The sequence below is a fragment of the Hypanus sabinus genome, chromosome 9 (genome assembly GCF_030144855.1).
Source record: "Hypanus sabinus isolate sHypSab1 chromosome 9, sHypSab1.hap1, whole genome shotgun sequence".
Classification (NCBI taxonomy): Eukaryota; Metazoa; Chordata; class Chondrichthyes; order Myliobatiformes; family Dasyatidae; genus Hypanus; species Hypanus sabinus.
In genome coordinates this window covers 154,614,278-154,635,730 of record NC_082714.1, presented here as the reverse complement: position 1 = coordinate 154,635,730, position 21,453 = coordinate 154,614,278, and the positions used below count along the sequence as shown (strand labels likewise).

Sequence of the window (21,453 nt, the reverse complement as noted above, 5' to 3'; positions counted from 1 at the left end):
ATCCCAGTCTTGTGATACCATACAGAATTGTTCAAAAGTCTTAGGCACATACAGTGTATATAGCCTTTGCACAATACTGTATTTGTCAATGTGGAGCAGCAAACGAGTTTGTAATTCTGGTGGGAGCAGAATATATTGGGAATGGTGAGGGTGGAGAGCCATGGGAGGGGTGTGGGAGAGGTGGCAGAGAAGGAGTGCTGGGGGCAGGGGCTTGGCACAGATGCAGACACACCCATCCCTGAGACACCAGGCAAGGCCATTTGATTCCAAACATTTGGTTTATTGATCATTACAGAATGTCTCTCTGGTGTTTCCTGCTCCCTCCTTTCTCTCTTCCCCTTTTCTGAATCATGATTCCCCTCTCCCTACCCCATTCCCACTCTCAGTCCACAACAGAGACCCTTTTCAGAATCAGGTTTATCATCAGTCACACAGGTCGTGGAATTTGTTTTTTGCGGCAGCAGCAGTCCAGTGTAATACATAAAGTTACCACAGCACTGTGCAAAGGTCTTAGGCACCTTAGTTACATGTATGTGCCTAAGACATTCGCACAGTACTATGTTGGATTTACTTCATGTGATCAGAGGTGTTTACACCACAGAAAGAGGCCATTCAGCTATTTTGTCCATGCCAACTTCTGATCATATTAAGTAAAACAAGGGTAGACCTTTCAGCCCCTCAAGTCTACTTCACATTCAGTAAGCTCTCTCTGATATGCTCATAACCTCATCTCCACTTTCCTGGCTGTCTCTGACAACCTTTCACCATCCTACTTCTCTTATCAAAAAACTAGCCAGCTCTTAAAATCTTCAAAGATCCCACTTCCACTCTCCCTGAGAGGGGAGGATTCCAAAACTAAATGAGAAAAAAGTTCCGTCTCATCTCCATTTCAGTGGGCTACTTATTTCTACTCAGTGATCCCTAATTTATAGAGTCTAGGTCATGATTACAATCACAGAATGATACCGCAGGCTCTTTGGCCCATTGAATCTGCACTGACCATTAACCCACCATTAATGTTACTCCTACCTTGCAGGCCTGCCCCCTGTTACAAATACCTGACCTATACCTACAGTATCTCTAAATACAAAAACAAGCCTTCCCTAATATCCTAATATCATTAAATTCAAAAGTACAACAGACATTTGCTCAGAAGATCTTGTTTCCTCTCTCTATTCTTCTTTAGTAATTTTCCTTTTATCAGTCTTAGAATTGGAGAGGGTCCAGAGGAGGTTCACGAGAATGATTCCAGGAATTAAAGTGTTAACATATGGGGAGTGTTTGATGGCTCTGGGCCTGTGCTCACTGGAGTTTAGGAGAATGATAAGGGGATCTCATTGAAAACCATTGAATATTGGAAGGCCTAGATAGAGTGGTTGTGGAAAGGATGTTTCCTATAGCGCGAAGCGCAGTAACAATTATCACTGTGATGATTATACACTCTAGTATCAATTGTTTGCTGACAATAAAGTAAAGTAAAACTATTGCATATTGGAAGGCCTAGATAGAATGTTTGTGGAGGGGATGTTTCCTATAGTGGCAGAGTCTAAGACCAGAGGGTACAGCCTCAGAATAGAGAGATGTCCCTCTAGAACAGAGATGAGGAGGAGCTACTTTAGCCAGAAGGTGGCAAATCTGTGGAATTCATTGCCACAAATAGCCATGGAGGCCAAGGCATCTGGTATATTTAAAATAGAGGTTGAAAAGTTCTTGATTAGAGTTTACGGGGAGAAGGCAAAGTCTTCAAATTTTACGGGGGGAAGGTAGGTGAATGGGGGTTGAGAGGGACAATAAATCAGTCATGATGGAATGGCAGAACAGACTCAATGGGCTGAATGGCCTAACGCTACTCCTATGTCTTTGGTCTTATGTGTTTTTGATGTCATTACCATATGGAGTGATTTTTTATGTATACTCTACAGACAAAATGAATTTCAAGATGTCTATAAACTGGAATTCATTCATTACCTGGGCATCTCCTAATCTCTTCACATTCCTATGAATTAGCCACTCCAGATTCTATAAATTCAGAGAAATTTATAGTGGTCAGTTAACATACCAACCCACGTCCTTGGAGACACAAGTAACTGAAGATGCTGGAATCTGGAGCAACATATTAAGTGCTAGAGGAGCTCAGTGAGTTGGGCAGCATCTGCGGAGGATAATGGACATTCGGTGTCTCTGTGCATATGAGGAGGTCTCGCTCCGAGACTTCGATGCTCCACTTCCCCCCACAGCTGCTGGCCGAGTGGCTGAGTTCCTCCAGCGCCTCATGTGCTGCTGTATACCTTCAGGATATGGACAGGAAATCAGAGAACCCACGCGGGCACAGGGAGGAAGTACCAATTCTGGAGAGATGGCACCGCCGGTCAGGATCAAACCCAGGTCCCTGGCGCAGCAAGGCAGTGGCTTCACTAGCAGAGTGACTCTGCCCACCACAATGAATTGTCGACCCCTGTCCACAGAGCTGTCCCAATGTGTAACGTAAGTTTGAGAAGTAACTAGGGAACAAAGTCAGGTCGTGTTCCATAAACCAGACCTAGATTCATTTTCAGATTCAGGTTTATTAATCACATGTATATCGAAACATACAGCGAGCGCACAAGTGTTGCCACACATTATGGCGCTGACATCACATGCCCACAGTGCTCCGCAGAACAACACAGAACACAACAAACAAATTTCCTCTGTACTTGTACAGGCTTCACTGCAGGTAGGTGACCAGCACTGCACACAATGCTCCAGGCGGTCACACCAACATCATATACAACTTCAACATAACATCCCAACTCCTGAACTTGGTGCCCTGATTTATGAAGACCAAATTGCTAAAAGCTCTCTTACCCTATCCACCTGTAACACTGCAATCACGGAATTCTGGATCTGTACTTCCAGGTCCCTTTGTTCTACTGCAAAGGTTTTACACAAAGTCAACGTAGCATAACAGTGATTGGGTTCTCCATAAAATTCTATTGTGTGGGACACTAAATATTGCATTGCATAATGCCTGTGGGGCCACAAGATCTCTGAGGACTGGTGGTCACAGTGTGATCTGAAGTCATGGCTCAGGGGAAACGTTCCCACCTCTGGCTGAGAAACTTGAGGGTTCAATTTTTGGCTGATACTTCAGGGCAGTGCTGAGGGAGCTCTGTATTGTCAGAGGGTTGGGACAAGATGTCAGCCAGAGGCTCGGACTGCCTGGAAAGTCCGATGGAACCAGAGCACTAATTCGAAGAAAGTTAGGGAACCTGGTGTCAAAGTTCTGGATGATATTTATCCCTCAAACAACTGATGATCCAGTCATTATTCTGTGACACTTCGCGGGAGCTTGCTATACACAAACTGGGGTGCATCTTCTCCCGTGCCACGGTGGTGAATTCCACACCACCTCACTGGGTGTGGATCCCTTCCGTATACTTGAGGTTTATAACTAAAATAACTATCAGGAAAGGACAACGAGTGGCTTTATGTACTTACTGTCGACCAGCAAAACATCCGGCTGGAGCTGGGCATAGAGTCGGCCGAGAGCCAAGCTTTCATTCAGTTGCTTGTGGAAGGAGAATACGTTCAACAAGACCTGCATAAATGTGTGATAAAGACAAAGTAATAAGGATGAATGAGGCCACAAACCATCAGATTTATGTGGAATTTCAATGGTACCTATAGAACAAGAGACCTAGCTCCTCACTTGCTCCCTTTCACCTGGATTCACCTCCTACTCGCCAGCTCGTGCTCCTTCCCCTTCCCCCGACACCCACCCTTTCACTCTGGCTTCTGCCCTCTTTCTTTCCTGTCCAGGCGAAGAAAGGGAAGAAAGATTAGCTCTATTTGTCACACGTACATTGAACACACCGTGAAATGGGTCACTTACGTTAACGACCAAAACAGTTTGAGAATAGTGCTGCGGGAGGCCTGCAAGGTTGGCCACACTTCCAGAACCTTTACAATGTATCCCCCAGAAGGATCTCACCTGGAAACGTCAACTGTTCATTTCCCTCCACAGATGCTGCCTGACCTGCTGAGTTCCTCCAGCATTTTGTATGTGTTGCTCAAAAGACCATTCAGCCCAATTACCTATCCTCCAGGTCATGGGGAGAACATACAAACTCCACACAGACAGCACTGTAAGTCAGGATTAGACCTAGGTCTCTGAAGAAGTGAGTTAGTGACTCTGCAAGCTATGACACTGTCCATGGGGTGTAGAAGTTATATTATTTAACAGAAATTGTAGACCACTGTGTTTTGGGGAACTGCTTTTCATTCTATAGCTGAACTCTGTTTAATCAAATGTTCATAGATTCTTCTACTCAACACGACCTATTGGACTAGGTTCTGAATCCTGAAATTGTCTCCCATGTGCATACTCACACACACACACCCTCACCCACACCCACGTGCACACTTACACCCATATGTACACCACACTTATGCAGATACACACACATGCGTACTCTCACACACCACAGACATATGCAGATACTTGTGTATACACACACACACTCACTCCTCTTTGTATGTCATAAATAATAATTCCCACTTCCCCGCCAAAGTGGCTTGATATAAAATGTAACATTTTGCACCCTTGCTCTTGCTGCTTTACTAAAGGAAACAGGTTCCCCTTCAAGGTGATCTGACTGAAGTGTGTTCTGGAGGGGAAGGAATGACAGCTGTGTAATAAACATTAATGCTTGTAGACCTCAGTAACGCTGCTCAGGGCTTTGGTTCCACTGGACGCTCCCAAGGCCAGGTACGTTCCACACACGCCTTGCAATGGCCGGACAATGGTCGGCAACAAGAAGGAGAGAGGCCTCTTTCCAGCTTGAATAATATTTCTCTGAAAGACAGATAAAGATGGGAAAGCATGAGTGAGTCAGGAATCACGATCTATTCAACCAGAATCTAATCACATAAAAGCACAAGAAATAGATGCAGGAGCTACTCAGGAACAGAATCAATGGAGTAGAAAGCTCAAGAAGAGATCATACATTATGGCCAAGTGAAATAGGAATTGATATGAAAGGAGAGGGGAGTAACGAATTAAAAGTATTATATATGAATGCACGAAGTATAAGGAATAAAGTAGATGAGCTTGAGGCTCAGTTGGAAATTGGCAAGTACGAAGTTGTGGGAATAACAGAGACATGGCTTCAAGTGGACAGGGACTGGGAAATGAATATTCAAGGATATACATCTTATCGAAAGGACAGACTGACTGGTAGAGGGGGTGGGGAGGTTCTGTTGGTGAGGAATGATATTCAGTCCCTTGCGAGGGGGGACATAGAACCTGGGGATGTAGAGTCAGTATGGATAGAACTGAGAAATTCTAAGGGTAGAAAGACCCTAATGGGAGTTATCTACAGGCCCCCAAACAGCAGTCTGGATGCAGGGTGTAAGTTGAATGAAGAGTTAAAATTGGCATGTCACAAAGGTAATGATACAGTTGTCATGGGGGATTTCAACATGCAGGTAGACTGGGAGAATCAGGATGGTACTGGACCCCAAGAAAGGGAGTTTGTGGAGTGCCTCCGAGATGGATTCTTAGAACAGCTTGTACTGGAGCCTACCAGGGAGAAGGCAATTCTAGATTTAGTGTTGTGCAATGAACCGGATTTGATCAGGGACCTCGAGGTAAAGAAACCATTAGGAGGTAGTGACCATAATATATGTTTGAACCTACAATTTGAGAAGGAGAAGGGAAAATCGGATGTGTCAATATTACAGTTGAACATAGGGAACTATGGAGCTATGAGGGAGGAGCTGGCCAAAGTTCAACGGAACAAAACCCTAGCAGGGAAGACAGTGGAACAACAATGGCAGGTGTTTCTGGGAATAATGCAGAAGGTGCAGGATCAGTTCATTCCAAAGAGGAAGAAAGATCCTAAGGGGAGTAAGGGGCGGCCGTGGCTGACGGGGGAAGTAAAGGGCAGTATAAAAATAAAAGAGAAGTATAACATAGCAAAGATGAGCGGGAAACCGGAGGACTGGGAAGCTTTTAAAGAGCAACAGAAGATAACAAAAAAGGCAATACGCCAAGAAAAAATGAGGAACGAAGGTAAACTAGCCAAGAATATGAAGGAGGATAGTAAAAGCTTCTTTAGGTATGTGAATAGCAAAAAAAATAGTTAAGACCAAAATTGGGCCATTGAAGACAGAAACGGGTGAATTTATTATGGGGAACAAGGAAATGGCAGACGAGTTGAACAGGTACTTTGGATCTGTCTTCACTAGGGAAGACACAAACAATCTCCCAGATGTAATAGTGGCCAAAGGAACTAGGGTAAAGGATGAACTGAAGGAAATTTATATTAGGCAAGAAATGGTGTTGGATAGACTGTTGAGTCTGAAGGCTGATAAGTCCCCAGGACCTGATGGTCTGCATCCCAGGGTACTTAAAGAGGTTGCTCTAGAAATCATGGACGCATTGGTAATCATTTTCCAATGTTCTATAGATTCAGGAACAGTTCCTGCTGATTGGAGGGTGGCTAATGTTGTCCCACTTTTCAAGAAAGGAGGGAGAGAGAAAACAGGGAATTATAGACTGGTTAGCCTGACGTCAGTGGTGGGAAAGATGCTGGAGTCAATTATAAAAGAGGAAATTATGACACATTTGGATAACAGTAGAAGGATCAGTCCGAGTCAGCATGGATTTATGAAGGGAAAATCATGCTTGACTAATCTTCTGGGGTTTTTTGAGGATGTAACTATGAAAATGGACAAGGGAGAGCCAGTGGATGTAGTGTACCTGAACTTCCAGAAAGCTTTTGATCAAGTCCCACATAGGAGATTAGTGGGCAAAATTAGGGCACATGGTATTGGGGGCAGAGTACTGACATGGATTGAAAATTGGCTGGCTGACAGGAAACAAAGAGTAGCGATTAACGGGTCCCTTTCGGAATGGCAGGCTGTGACCAGTGGGGTACCGCAAGGTTTGGTGCTGGGACCGCAGCTGTTTACAAAATACATTAATGATTTAGATGAAGGGATTAAAAGTAACATTAGCAAATTTGCTGATGATACAAAGCTGGGTGGCAGTGTGAAATGTCAGGAGGATGTTATGAAAATGCAGGGTGACTTGGACAGGTTGGGTGAGTGGGCAAATGTATGGCAGATGCAATTTAATGTGGATAAATATGAGGTTATCCACTTTGGTGGCAAGAACAGGAAGGCAGATTGCTATCTAAATGGAGTCAAGTTAGGAAAAGGGGAAGTACAACGAGATCTAGGTGTTCTTGTACATTAGTCAATGAAAGCAAGCATGCAGGTACAGCAGGCAGTGAAGAAAGCTAATGGCATGCTGGCTTTTATAACAAGAGGAATTGAGTATAGGAGTAAAGAGGTCCTTCTGCAGCTGTACAGGACCCTGGTGAGACCCCACCTGGAGTACTGTGAGCAGTTTTGGTCTCCAAATTTGGGGAAGGACATTCTTGCTATTGAGGGAGTGCAGCGTAGGTTCACAAGGTTAATTCCTGGAATGGCGGGACTGTCATATGTTGAAAGATTGGACCGACTGGGCTTGTATACACTGGAATTTAGGATGAGAGGGGACCTGAGGGGACATGTAAGATCATTAAGGGATTGGACACGCTGGAGGCAGGAAGCATGTTCCCGCTGATGGGTGAGTCCAGAACTAGAGGCCACAGTTTAAGAATAAGGGGTAGGCCATTTAGAACAGAGATGCAGAAAAACATTTTCACCCAGAGAGTGGTGGATATGTGGAATGCTCTGCCCCAGAAGGCAGTGGAGGCCAAGTCTCTGGATGCATTCAAGAGAGAGGTAGATAGAGCTCTTATAGATAGCAGGGTCAAGGGATATGGGGAGAGGGCAGGAACGGGGTACTGATTATGTATGATCAGCCATGATCACAGTGAATGGCAGTGTTGGCTAGAAGGGCCGAATGGCCTACTCCTGCACCTACTGTCTGTTGTCTACTCGGACCCAGTAAGATCAAGGCTAGTCTTCAGCTACTTTCCCTGCACTAACCCCATATCCCTGATCCCATAATATCTAAAGTCTGTGCCTGAATATACTCAGTGGTTAAGGTTTCATGGCAGACCGTTCCAAACATTAACTACACTGGGTGAAGAAATTAAATTTCTTCTCATCTCAGTCCCAACTCACTGACTCTATCCTGGGATTGTGGCCCATTTTCCAGACAGAGCGCTCTCTGAAAAACTTAATTCCAGCAAGGTTCGTGTTTGGCTTTCTGTAACGATTTCTCGACCCTCTGTTGCTAAATAGTGAATCTGAGTGGTTTCTAAGGATAATATCGATGCTGTCATTGAGTATGAGTCAGCTTGAGGGCAGAGCAATGAAGATAGAAAAGAGGAGCAGTACATTACCACAGGTGGCTGTGGAGGCTAAGTCATTGGGTATATTTAAAGCAGAGGTTGATACATTCTTGATTAGTCAGGTCATCAAGGGAAATAGGAAGAAAGCAGGAGTTTGGGGCTGTTGGTCAGAAAGAATGACAATCTTCAAATCAGTGAATTCAAATGAATCAAGGACAGTGGAAGCAGTCTTTGTTCCTGCCGTGTGCTTGGGGGATGGAGGCTGCCATTTTGTGAAGACACTTGATGCTCCATTTTGTGAGCTTGAAATGCTGGACTTGATTAGTGTTTTAAAGAAGGCACAAAAGCTCTTCAGGTAATCTGCTGGATTGGAGGTCATTTCCAAATAAGGAATTATTTGTGAGGTGTTCTTTGGTTGGCTATAACATGCAGGATTGTGAATGCCTGAGGAGATTCAAGCTCATTGCTGACTGAGAACAAAGAGCCATGAGTCAGCAACTGTCCCTTGATGGGAAAAGGATAATAGATGGATGCTGGCTTGGACCAGAGCCAATGACCAGGTGTTAAAGGCCAGACACATGACCTGCAGCCAATGACACGGGAATGTGTCATTTGAATTGATAAGCAATGGATATAAATGTGGATGCTTTGTGTGTGCCGGTGGCGGTAACTTCGAAGAATAACCATCGCAGAAACAAGCGAGAAGAACCCAACGTGAAGCACGTGGAGAGTGAATCGGAACCACGAGGAACAAGGAACGCCTGGCCAGCATAAATTCCTCCACCTGGGTAATTCCTTTGCTATTCTTTGACTATCCAGGAGAGTCAGGGATACTTAGCAGGTATGCACACAAGGTATTTAGTGTATGAATTCATGTACTTGTTAGTTTGAACAATAAAGGTCATTGTCAGTAAATAAAGATCTCTCTGCGTCTCACTCAGAATCGTTGGATCTTTCTCTCTCTTTTTCCAACAGGGCTGAGAGGGAAACGGGATCAGCCATGATGGAATGACGGAACAGACTCGATGGGCTGAATGGCCTAATTCTGCCCCTAAGTTTATGATCTGATGGAAACCTTCAGATTTCTGAATGCCACATGTCCATGAACACTACCTCCTTATTTATTTGTTTGGTGCAATTTATAGTAATTCTATGTTAGCACTATCCTACTGTAGCAAAACAATAAATTTCACATCATAGTCTACATCAAGAGACTAAAAAAATACAGATCGACCATTGACTCTTACTAATTTTTATCAATGCACCACTGGAAGCATTCTGTTTGGATGCCAACAGCTCGGTATGGCAACTGCTCTGTGTGTGACTGCAAGAAACTGCAGAGCGTTGGACACAGCTCACCACTTCACAAGAACCACTCTATGGGCTCTGTCAATATTTCTCACACTGCCTCAAAAAGCAAACTCCCCACCTACCCCACACATTCTTTCCTCCCCACTCCCATCGGGTAGGGATACAACAGCTTGAAAGCACATACCACCAGGATCATGGACAGCTTCTATACAACTGTTATCAGACTCTTGATCGGACCCACTCGTATGATAAGGTGGACTGTTGCCCACAATCTACTTCGATATGATCTTGCACTTTATTGTTTACCTGCACTGCACTTGCTCTGTAGCTTTAACACTTTATTCTGCATTGTTATTGTTTCACCTTGTTCTATCTCAGTGCACTGTGTAATGATTGAACAGTCTGCAAGGCAAGTCTTTCACGATCTTGAGACTTGTGACAACAGACAGACAGACTAGTCGGAGCCACTGTAACAGGTTGCATGCATGGCTGGCGCATGCGCAATAATAAACCAATACCAATACTAGTACCATTTCTCACAAGCACATGTACCTAATAATGAATTTCTAGATGGATATACTTGTGCTAGAACATTGGCAGATTGCCACTTTAACGCTAAGCTCTTCACTCACCATGTTCACCGTCAGATTGTCCTGCGTTGAATCTGACCAGGAGAAGTCCAACATCTGGCTGTTGAGAAGGACCCCGGAGGTTGTCATGATCCCACTGCCAAAAGGCTGGTTCAGAGAGCTGCACAGAGGGTGAACAGAGAACTGTTTTCAGGTTAATGCTCTCGCAAGTCTTGCTTAGCTCGGGGATGTTCCATGGATAACAGAAAGACCGTAAGACATAGGAGCAGAATTAGGCCATTTGACCCATTGAGTCTGCTCTACCATTCCATCACTGCTGATTTATTATCCACCTCAACTCCATTCCCCTGCCTTCTTCCCATAACCTTTGACACCTTCACTAATTGAGAACCCGTCTGTATTAATCTGTGTCTATGCTTGTGTATTGATCTGTTGTCTATGTATGCACATTATTTGTCTTCTTTTGTCTTTGTCACTGCAATGTGAATACACCAGTTAAAGCCATCCCCCGTGTACATTCTTTTATTTAATATATATGTGGTTGAGCACAGACCCAACACTATCAATCTTCACTTTAAGACACCCAATGAATTGGTCTCCGCAGCTGTCTCTGGCAATGAATTCCACAGATTCACCACCCGCTGGCTAAAGAAATATCTCCTAATCTCTGTTTTCAAGGGACATCCTTGTATTCTGAGGCTATTGCCTCAGGTCCTAGGCTTCCCCACTATTGGAAACATCCTCTCCACGTCAACTCTATCCAGTCCTTTCAATATTCGGTAGTTTCAATCAGTAACCCCACCCCGTTTCTTCTAAACAGTGAGTACCGGCCCAGAGCCATCATACATTAGCCCTTTCATTCCCGGGATTGCTCCTGTGAATTTCCTCTGGACCCTCTTTAATACCAGCATATCCATTCTTAGGTTAGGGCCCTAAAATTACTCAAATATTCAGAAACTTTCTGAGTCATCTTTCTGGTTGCTGAACGATCAGTATTTTCAGTTCAAAGTACCTTTGAATGGAACAATATATCTCACAAATCTTAAAGTGCCTAGTGAGCATTTCACTCCTCTGAGGAGCAGTAGCAATTGTCCTGGAAGTGAAAATAATTGTTAATATAGGTGAAGGACCTGTGGTGTAGACAAGCAAGTTGGTACTGGGGCATGGACACTCAATGCAAACTGCACTCTACTGATCTACTGTTTACCCCACTAAACAGTGCCTCTTACCCTTCAGGAATGAAAATCCTACTTGTGCGCATTCTATACAACAAGTCCACCCTCAGCATTCGTAGCCATGGCATCAGTACCATCAGCAATAGAAGGCGCTGCTTTTAAAGAGTTGATCCCATCCTGGGAATTGCCAACAGCTCAATGACCTTGAAAGGGTTAATGTGTGATTCTGGTAACGAAAGGGTTAAAATACGTGCAGCCTTTGATGGCTCTGGGCCTGTACTTTCTGGAGTTTAGAATAATGGGGGGTGGGGGGGAAGGAGAGGATGTAGGGGAGTTTAGAACCAGAAGGCACAACCTCAGAATAGAGGGACGTCCATTTAGAATGGAGATGTGCAGGAATTTCCAACCAGAGGATAGTGAATCTGTGGATTTCATGATCACAGATGGTTATGGAGGCCAAGTCATTAGAAGGGAAAAGACGAAATATAAAAACAAGCTAGCAAATAATATCAAAGTGGATTGTAAAAGTTTTTTCAAGTATGTTTAAATAAAAGAGAAATTAAAGTGGATATAGGACTGCTAGAAAATGAGGCAGGGGTCAAGGAGATGGCTGATGAACTAAATGAGTATTTTGCGTCAGTCTTCACTGTGAAAGACACTAGCAGCATGCCTGATGTTGTAGCTTGTGAAGGAAGTAAAGTGGGTGCAGTTACTGTTACAAGAGAGAGGGTGCTGAAAAAGCTGAAAGACCTAAAAGTACACAAGTCACCCAGACCAGATGGAGTTCAACCCAGATAAATGTGAGATGGTTCATTTTGGTTGGACAAATATGATGGCAGAATATAGTATTAATGGTAAGATTCTTGGCAGTGTGGAGGATCAGAGGGATCTTGTGGTCCAAATACATAGGACACTCAAAGCTGCTGCGCAGGTTGACTCTATGGTTAGAAAGGCATATGGTGCATTGGCCTTCATCAATCATGGAATTGAATTTAAGAGCCGAGAGGTAATGTTGCAGCTATATAGGACCCTGGTCAGACCCCACTTGGAGTACTGTGCTCAGTTCGGGTTGCCTCACTGCAAGAAAGATGTGGAAACTAAAGAAAGGGTGCAGAGGAGACTTAAAAGGATGTTGCCTGGATTGGGGAGCATGCCTTATGAGAGTAGGTTGAGTGAACTCGGCCTTTTTTCCTTGGAGCAATGGAGGATGAGAGGTGACCTGATAGAGGTGTATAAGACGATGAGAGGTATTGATCCTGTGGATAGTAAGAGGCTATTTCCCAGAGCTGAAATGGCTAACATGAGAGGGCACAGTTTTAAGGTGCTTGGAAGAAGGTACAGAGGAGATGTCAGGGGTAAGTTTTTTATCCAGGGAATGGTGAGTGTGTGGAATGGGCTGCCAGCAATGGTGGTGAAGGCAGATACGATAGGGTCTTTTGAGAGACTTTTGGATAGGTACATGGAGCTTAGAAAAATAGAGGGCTATGGGTAAACCTCATAATTTCTAAAGTAAGTACATGTTCGGCACAGCATTGTGGGTCAAAGGGCCTGTGTTGTGCTGCAGATTTTCTATGTAACGCCTGGGTGAAGAATTGTTACATTGCTTACCTTACAATGGAAACGATGAAGTCATCAGGTCCGATAACATGGACTTGGCTTGTGGAAGGTCCAGTCTTCAGGGAATAGAGGGGGAGGTAGTGGTTTGGAGGGAAGGCCACACTTTCATTAATCAGCTGGCGCAGAGAATTGGCTTCCAATTTGCTGAAGGGTGAAAGCACAATAAATTTACATCACAATGGACTGGATTAGACCATAGAACACGGGAGCAGAATTTGGCCACTCGGTTCATTGTGTTTGCTCAGACGTTCCACCATGGCTGATTTATTTTCCTCCTCAATCCCATTCTCCTGCTTTCTCCCCGTAATCTTTGACACTCTAATTAAAAACCTATCAACCCCTGCTTTAAATATACCCAATCACTTGGCCACTGTGGCCATGCACGACAATGAATTCCATAGTTTCACCACCCTCTGCCTAAAGAAATTCCTTCTCATCTCTGTTCTAAATGGACGCCCCTCTATTCTGAAGCTGTTCCCTCTGGTCTCAGACTCCCCACACTATAGGGAAGATCTTCTCTACATCCACTCTGTCTAGACCGGGGGTCGGCAACCTGCGGCTCCCGAGCCATTTGTGGCTCTTTCACCTCTGTGCTGCGGCTCCCTGTGGCTTTGGGAAATAATTGGTCAGTATTTAATTAAAATGTATTTTATGTTAGTTTGTTAGCTTTTGAAATGTAATTCTAAATTTGAAGATTATGGTGATCTTGTACAATCTAAGTGTGGCGACACATTTCCTGGCACATCCGAAACGGCTCACAATTAGCCAGCATTCCGGCTAAGGGAGATAGCCTACGGGGGTTTGTGAGTACGCGTCTTTTGCAGCATCTGCGTCCATGGGGGCTGGGTTGAGGGAGGCTTAAAAGCAAGGCTGTTTAGTTCGAATAAAGTTATTCGACTGCAGTTTACTGACTGCGTGAGCACACCGCTACAACGTGTTTTTATCGCTATTAATATATGTCACCACTGCCAATACCTGACACCCGCCAGTGCGCGATTTCTTTAATTTTTCGATCCAAGGTAAGCCAACTATGGAGAATTCTAAAAAAAGAAAAGTGACTGAAGAAAACAGAACGTTTAATGATACGTGGACAGATTCATTTGCTTTCACTGTTGACGAGACTGGTTTACCGGTATGCTTAATACGCAATGAGAAACTAGCAAACAACAAAAAGTCAAATGTCGCAAGGCATTTCCAGAGTAAACACGCAGCCTTTGCTCAAAAATATCCGGATGGAGATGAGAGAAAAAAAGCCGTTTCGGAACTGATGCGGAAGGTTGATCTGAACAAAAATCATTTCCAGAAATGGATGAAGTCTGGAAAATCAACGACATACGCCAGTTATATTGCCGCTCAGGAAATAGTCAGGCACGGGAAGCAGTTTACAGATGGTGAATATATAAAAGAATCTTTCATTAAGATTTCAGAACATCTATTCACGGACTTTAAAAACAAGAGTGAAATTGTGCAGAAAATCAGGGATATGCCCCTCTCTGCAAAGACTGTCAAAGACAGAACCATAAAAATGGCAGAAGACATCACAAGACAGCAAATTAAAGACATCAATTCAGCTGTGGCCTACTCGATTGCCTGTGACGAGTCTAAAGACAAAGGTGATATTGAACAAATAGCGTTGTTCTGCCGGTATGTAAACTCTGCCGGGCCACAGGAAGAACTGATTGAGTTGATACCTCTAAAAGACCAAACACGGGGGGAGGACATCTGTGAGGCTGTCTTGAATTGTTTAAGAGCCAAAGGAATAAAGACCACCCACCTGGTGTCAGTAGCTACTGATGGGGGCACCGAATATGACGGGAACACACAAGGGAATTGTGGCTTTACTGCAGAAGTCGCTGGACAGAAAGCTGCTGACTTTTCACTGCATCTTGCACCAAGAGGCACTGTGCGCTCAAACATTTCCTCCGGAATGCACAGAAGTAATGGATGTTGTCATTCAGATTGTCAATAAAATAATGGCAAAAAGTTTAAATCACCGTCAATTCCGTTTGTTACTGGACGAGATGGAAAGCGCATATTCTGATCTCCTGCTGCACAACAAAGTCCGGTGGCTGTCCAAAGGGGAGGTGCTGAAACGCTTTGTCGCGTGTCTGGAAGAAGTGAAAACTTTCCTGGGCAGCAAAGGGCTCACCTTTCCTGAGCTGGAACAGCCAGAGTGGCTGGAAAAGCTACACTTCATGGTAGACATGACAGCGCACCTGAACACGCTGAACACAGCTCTTCAGGGGAAAGGACGCACAGCCCTGCACATGTTGGAGGATGTTTTGGCATTCGAGCGCAAGTTGACAGTGCTTGCCAGAGATTTACAGAAAGGCACTTTGTCTCACTTCCCCAATTTGAGAGAGTTCAAACAAGGTCACGACATGATAATTTCGGAGTATTTACATTCTGCAATCATCGCAATGCAAACATCATTTGGGAAACGCTTCTGTGAGTTCAGAGAGGAAAAAAACACATTATCCTTCCTTAAGCATCGATCCTTCCCTACTGAATACGACTGCATTGGCAGGTGTGAGTCAACCTGATCTTGAGATGGAACTGGCCGACATAGCCGACAAAGACATATGGGTGTCCAAGTTTAGACGCTTGACAGCAGACCTTGAAGATGTTGCCCGTCAGAAGGCCGTTCTTGCTCAGAATCACAAATGGAGTGATATTGAAAACCTTCCAAAACCGGACAAACTTGTGTTCGAAACATGGAATGCTATGCCCGACATTTATGTAAACATGAAAAAGTATGCGCTTGGAGTCCTGTCGACCTTTGGATCCACATATGTATGTGAGCAGGTGTTCTCCAACATGAACTTTAATAAAAACAAACATCGCGCACGCCTCACAGATGACAGCTTGCGATCCTGTGTAAAGATGAAGGTGACGTCATACAGCCCTGATGTGCAGACGCTGTGCGCTGAGGTCCAGGAGCAGAAATCCCATTAACCAAGTATGATAAATATTTTAATTGCCTATTATTTTATGTATATTCATATTTTTTCATTGTTCAGTGAAATAGTCCTTTTATTTTTCAGGCTGACAGCTGGCTGATGTTATTTTTGGTTTGCTGCTGGCGGCAAATTTAAGTTTGGCGTTTTTCATAAATACAAGAAGGACTCAAATAGACGTTGAGTATTTTACTTAAAAGTAACCTTCAACCCAACGTCTTTTTTTCGGAGTTCAAAATGTTTTTGTTGCATGCAGAAATGTAATTTCGTTTTCTCTGCAGGAGTTCATCAATTTCATAAATGCAACACATTATAGTTTGTTTATACATAGCATAAAGGCAAAAAAAACGTTGTATGCAGTGTTATTTCATTTTAAATGTCAAACGGGTTTTGCGGCTCCCAGTGTTTTCTTTTCTGTGGGAAACGGGTCCAAGTGGCTCTTTCTGTGGTAAAGGTTGCTGACCCCTGGTCTAGACCTTTCAATATTTGATAGATTTCAATGGGATTCCCCCCCACCTTCTAAACTCCAGAGAATACAGACCCAGAGCCATCAAACCCTCCTCATATGTTAACCCTTTCATTCTCAGCATCATACTTGTGAACCTCCTCTAGACCCTCTCCAATCCTAGCATATCTTTTCTAAGGGGCTCAAAACTGCTCACAATAGTCCAACTGAGGCCTCACCAGTACCTTATAAAGCCTCCACTGATATTCCAGTCCTCTCGAAATAAATGCTAACATTGCATTTGCCTTCCTCACCACTGACTCAACCTAAAAGTTAACTTTTCAGGAATCCTGCCTGAGGACTCCCAAGTCTCTCCGTGTCTCTGATTTTTGAATTTTCTTCCCTTTCAGGAAATAGACCAGGCCTTTATTCCTTCTGCTAAACTGCATGACCATACACTTCCCTACACTATATTCCACCTGCCACTTCTTTGCCCATTCTCCCAATCTGTTCAAGCCCTCTGCAGACTCCCTGCTTCCTCAACACTACCTGGTCCTCCACCTATCTTTGCATTGTCTGCACACTTGAAAATAAAGCCATCAATTCTGTCATCCAAATTATTAAATTAAAACATAAAAAAGTAGTCCCAATTTTGGCCCCTCTGGAACACTACCAGTCACTGGCAGCCAGCTAGATAGGCCCCCTTAATTTCAACTTTTTGCCTCCTAACAGTCAGCCAATCTTTTATCCATGCCAGCAGTTCTTTTCCTGTAATACCATGGGCTCTTAATTTGTTAAGTGGCTTTATGTGTGACACCTTGTCAAAGGCCTTCTGAAAATCCATTCCAACAACATTCAACGATCCTCCTTTGTCTATTTGGCTTGCTGTTTCCTCAAAGAATTCCAATAGATTTGTCAGGTAAGATTTCCTCTTTATAAAACCATGCCACCTCCTAGTATCCCAAAACCACATCCTTAATCCTGGACATTAACACCTTCTCAACCCCTGAAGTCTGGCTAACTGGCCAATTACTTCCTTTTGTCTGCCTCTCTTCCTTCTTGAAGAGTGGAGTGACATTTGCAATTTTCCAGTCCTTTGAACCAGTCCAGAATCTAGTGATGCTTGAAAGAACATTTCTAATGCCCCACGGTCTATTCAGCTAACTCTTTCAGAACCCCAGGTATAGACTATCTGATCCAGATGACTTATCTACCTTCAGATCTTTCAGCTTTCCAAGCATCTTCTCCTTAGAAAGAGTGACTACACTCACGTCTGCCCCCATCACTCTTGAATTTCTGGCCTACTCTAGTGTCTTCCACTGTGAAGACCGACCTGACACACATACTTATTAATTTCGTCCAACATTTTTTGTCCCCCATTACTACCTCCCCACCAATTCAATATCCAATCTTGCCTCTCCTTTACTCTTTATATATCTAAAAAAACTTTTGGTATCCTCTTTGATAATATTGGCTAGCTTACCTTCATTTTTAACCTTTTCTCTCCTTGTAGTTTTTTTTAGTTGCTTTCTGTTGGTTTTTAAAAGCTTCCAAATCCTTTAACTTCCCACTAATTTTTGTTCTATTATGTGCCTTCTTTTTTGCTTCCATGCTATCTTTAACTTCCCTTCTCAACCATAGTTGCCTTATCCTCCCTTTAGAATACTTCTTCATCTTTGGGATGCGTCTATTCTGAACCTTATGAATTGCCCCCAGTAACTCCAACCATTGCTGATTTGCTGTCATTCCTACTAATGTCCCATTCCAATCCTCTTTGGACAGCTTCTCTCTCATGCCTCTGTAATTCCTTTTCCTCCACTGTAATACCGATACATTTGACTTTATCTTCTCCCTCTCAAACTACAGAGTAAATGTTATCAATTTATAACCACTTCCTCATAGGGGTTCCTTTACCTTAAGCTCCCTAATCAAATCTAGTTCATTACACAACACCCAATTCAGAAATGCCTTTCCCCAATGAGCTCAATTCCAAGCTGCTCTAAAAACCCATCACATAGGCATTCTATAAATTCCCACTCTTGGGATCCAGCACCAACCTGATCTCCCCAAATTGAATACATATTGCAATTCCCCCATGACTATCATAACATTGTCCTTATTTTCTAATTATTCTTTATTCTTTGTCCTTATTGTCCTTACTTTCTTTTTCTACTTTCTGATGAAATTTATATCTTACATCTTGGCCACTGTTCAAAGCCCAGTATATAACTCCCATCAAGATCTATTTACCCTTGCAGTTTCTAAACTCTACCCACAAGAATTCTACATTTTCCATTTCTATATCATGTCTCTCTAGGGTTTGATTCAATTTTTTAACTAACAGAATCACCCACCCCTCTGCCTACCTGCCTGTCAATAAAATGTGTATCCTTGGAAGTTAAGCTCTTTCAGCCATGACTCAGTGATTCCCACATTATACCTGCCAATCTTTAACTGCACTACCTTATTCCGTATACTGTGCATTCAAATATAACACCTTCAGTCCTGTATTCATCACCCTTTTCAATGTTCTCCCCGTTAAACTTCAATTCATCCCACTGACTGCAATTTTGCCCTATCACGTTCCCATCCTTCCTCACAGTTTCACTATGCACTACATCAACTTGTATACCAATTATCCTCACCCTCAGCCCTATCACTCCAGTTTCCATCTCTCTGCCAAATTAGTTTAAATCCTTCCCAACAGTTCTGGCAAACCTGTCCACAAGGATAATGGTCCTTCTTGGGTTCAGATATAAACCATCCTTTCTGTAAAGGTCATACATTCCCTAGGAGAGATCCCAATGATCCAGAATTCTGAAACCTTGCCTCTGCAACACTTCCTCAGCCACTCATTCATCTTTACTAGATAGATAGGTATTTTATTGATGCCAAAGGAAATTACAGTGTCACGGCAGTACTGCAAGAGCACAAATATACAAATATTAGAAGAGAAGTAAGAACAAAAAAAAAGTTACCTTAAAAATAAGATTTACAAGATTTTCAAGTTCATATTGATAAGATGGAAGTACTAGAATTACCATAATATTTTACAGTAATGGGTGGACATTCACACCATCCAGATAAGAACTGATGGTAGATGATGCACAGGGTGTCCGTGGTAACAGTGTGGTAAGCAGAGCTAAACAGAGCTGAAACAGAGCTCTGGTAAACAGTCCAACAGTGCACTATCATCCTATTCCAGCCCTGACTAGCATATGGAGCTGGGAGAAATCCAGAGATTACTACCTTGGAAATCCTGCTCTTCAACCTCTTCCCTAACTCCCTATACTCACTCTGCAGGGCCTCTTCCCACTTTCTACCAATGATTAAAAGGGCCAGCCCTACATCAATGGTTTTCCCAGTATTCTGCTGACCTCTCCCACCCACCCACCTGCCCCCTCACCAGGTCTCATTTATCACCAGCCAACTTGTACTCCTTCCCCTCCCCCCACCTTATTCTGGCTTTCCAGTCCCGACGAAGGGTCTCGACTTGAGATGTCAACTATTTATTCCTAGCCATAGATGCTGCCTGGCCTGCTGAGTTCCTCCAGACTTCGTGTGTTACTCCACACACACACAGAGTTGAACCTGGATCTCTACAGATATGAAGCACTAACTGCTGCACCTCTGTGCCATTTGGTTGATTTCTGGAAATACAGCAGAGGATTGGAAAGTTATCTTGGCATTAATTTGTCATCCTGAGGATTTACCACTGAAATTATGGCAAACAACCTGAACTCTTCCTGAAAGCTCAACCTCGAGGTTGCTTGTTACAAAGTGTACTGAACAGAGACTCCGTCTTCCAGAGTGTAAAAATTTGTCTGAGCACACCCTTGTACAGTATAAAATCGTGTCAATATATTTATCAATTATGCCTTTACGATACCACTGAAAAGTTCTTCAACCATGGTATACACTGCACAGACAAAGTAGGTGACTGTCCTTTAATGGCCACACTATTTAATTCTATCACATAAATTCCCCCATTCCACCCATAACCCTCCCCACATTCTCTGCTACAGAGATAATCATGTTTCTCTCTTTTTCAGTTCTGATGAATGGATTCAGAGCTGAAACATTACTTGTTTCTCCATAGATGCTACCCGAGATGTTAATTATTCCTCTTTCTGCAGATGCTGCCTGAAACGTTAATTGGTTCTCTTTCTACAGATGCTAAAACTGGAAGGTGGATAAGACAAACTTGAGGAAATCTGCAGATTGCTGGAAATTCAAACAACACACACAAAATGCTGGTGGAACACAGCAGGCCAGGCAACATCTGTTAGGAGAAACACTGTCGACGTTTTGGGCCGAGACCCTTCGTCAGGACTAACTGAAAGGAAAGATAGTAAGAGATTTGAAAGTAGTGGGAGGAGGGGGAAATATGAAATGATAGGAGAAGACCAGAGGGGGTGGGATGAAGCTAAGAGCTGGAAAGGTGATTGGCGAAAGTGATACAGAGCTGGAGAAGGGAAAGGATCATGAGACGGGAGGCCTCGGGAGAAAGAAAGGGGGGGGGGAAGCACCAGAGGGAGGTGGAGAACAGGCAGAGCGATGGGCAGAGAGAGAGAGAGAGAAAAAAAACAACAACTAAATGTATCAGGGATGGGGTAAGAAGGGGAGGAGGGGCATTAACAGAAGTTAGAGAAGTCAATGTCATGCCATCAGGTTAGAGGCTACCCAGCCGGTATATAAGGTGTTGTTCCTCCAACCTGAGTGTGGTTTCATCTTGACAGTAGAGGAGGCCATGGAGAGACATATCAGAATGCGAATGGGACGTGGAATTAAAATGTGTGGCCACTGGGAGATCCTGCTTTCTCTGGCAGACAGAGTGTAGGTCTTCAGCGAAACGGTCTCCCAGTCTGCGTCGGGTCTCACCAATATATAAAAGACCACACCGGGAGCACCGGACGCAGTATACCACACCAGCCGACTCACAGGTGAAGTGTCTCTGGGGCCCTGAATGGTGGTGAGGGAGGAAGTGTAAGGGCAGGTGTAGTACTTGTTCCGCTTACAAGGATAAGTGCCAGGAAGGAGATCGGTGGGAAGGGATGGGGGGGACGAGTG

The 21,453-nt window shown here is 43.7% G+C and overlaps 2 protein-coding genes across 3 annotated transcripts in view; one reads left to right on the top strand and one right to left on the bottom strand.

Annotated features, from left to right (window-relative positions):
* The window catches only part of LOC132399917 (glutathione hydrolase 7), a 93,491-nt gene that overhangs the window by 11,017 nt on the left and 61,021 nt on the right, over positions 1-21,453 (bottom strand). Inside the window, exons 12-16 of one of the 2 annotated variants that reach the window (XM_059980837.1) lie at positions 12,973-13,125; positions 10,232-10,349; positions 4,697-4,834; positions 3,478-3,577; positions 1,969-2,019 (exon numbers count right to left, since the gene is read on the bottom strand). In XM_059980837.1, the coding sequence (XP_059836820.1) occupies positions 1,997-2,019; positions 3,478-3,577; positions 4,697-4,834; positions 10,232-10,349; positions 12,973-13,125 (532 nt within the window). In that variant the 3' untranslated portion in view covers positions 1,969-1,996. Of the gene's footprint in view, positions 1-1,968; positions 2,020-3,477; positions 3,578-4,696; positions 4,835-10,231; positions 10,350-12,972; positions 13,126-21,453 lie in introns of those variants that run through there. The other variant, XM_059980835.1, reaches the window with a different exon arrangement.
* The window catches only part of LOC132399922 (uncharacterized), a 259,665-nt gene continuing 243,444 nt past the window's right edge, over positions 5,233-21,453 (top strand). Inside the window, exon 1 of the mRNA XM_059980852.1 lies at positions 5,233-6,559. Within this exon, the coding sequence (XP_059836835.1) occupies positions 5,344-6,126 (783 nt within the window). The 5' untranslated portion in view covers positions 5,233-5,343 and the 3' untranslated portion in view covers positions 6,127-6,559. The remainder of the gene's footprint in view (positions 6,560-21,453) is intronic.